Source organism: Merops nubicus, unplaced genomic scaffold (genome assembly GCF_000691845.1).
Source record: "Merops nubicus isolate BGI_N331 unplaced genomic scaffold, ASM69184v1 scaffold47132, whole genome shotgun sequence".
Lineage (NCBI taxonomy): Eukaryota > Metazoa > Chordata > Aves > Coraciiformes > Meropidae > Merops > Merops nubicus.
This window is the reverse complement of record NW_008593761.1, coordinates 1-228: the sequence shown is the minus strand read 5'-3', so window position 1 is coordinate 228 and position 228 is coordinate 1. Positions and strand designations below refer to the sequence as shown.

General features: G+C 61.8%; 1 protein-coding gene across 1 annotated transcript in view; it reads left to right on the top strand.

Moving 5' to 3' along the window:
• Positions 1–206, top strand: part of SAE1 (SUMO1 activating enzyme subunit 1) — a gene marked incomplete at both ends in the record, with an annotated part of 2,830 nt that extends 2,624 nt beyond the window's left edge. Inside the window, one exon of the mRNA XM_008935529.1 lies at positions 62–206. Within this exon, the coding sequence (XP_008933777.1) occupies positions 62–206 (145 nt within the window). The remainder of the gene's footprint in view (positions 1–61) is intronic.
• Between the last annotated feature and the right edge of the window lie 22 nt (positions 207–228).

Below are 228 nucleotides of genomic sequence, written 5' to 3'. Positions count from 1 at the left end.
CAGCTAAATATTCTCCTAAATTCTGGGGGCGACCCTCTCTCACTCCCCTCCCCTCTCCCAGTGCTGTTGAAGTTCCGGACAGACAACGGCCGGGATCCTTCTCCCCAAAATTACGCCGAGGACTCGAAGCTGCTGCTCCAGATCCGCCAGGATGTGCTGGAGGGGCTGGGCCTCAGCACCGACCTGCTGCCCGATGAGTTCGTCAGGTGCGGCAGGGAGCCGAGCCCG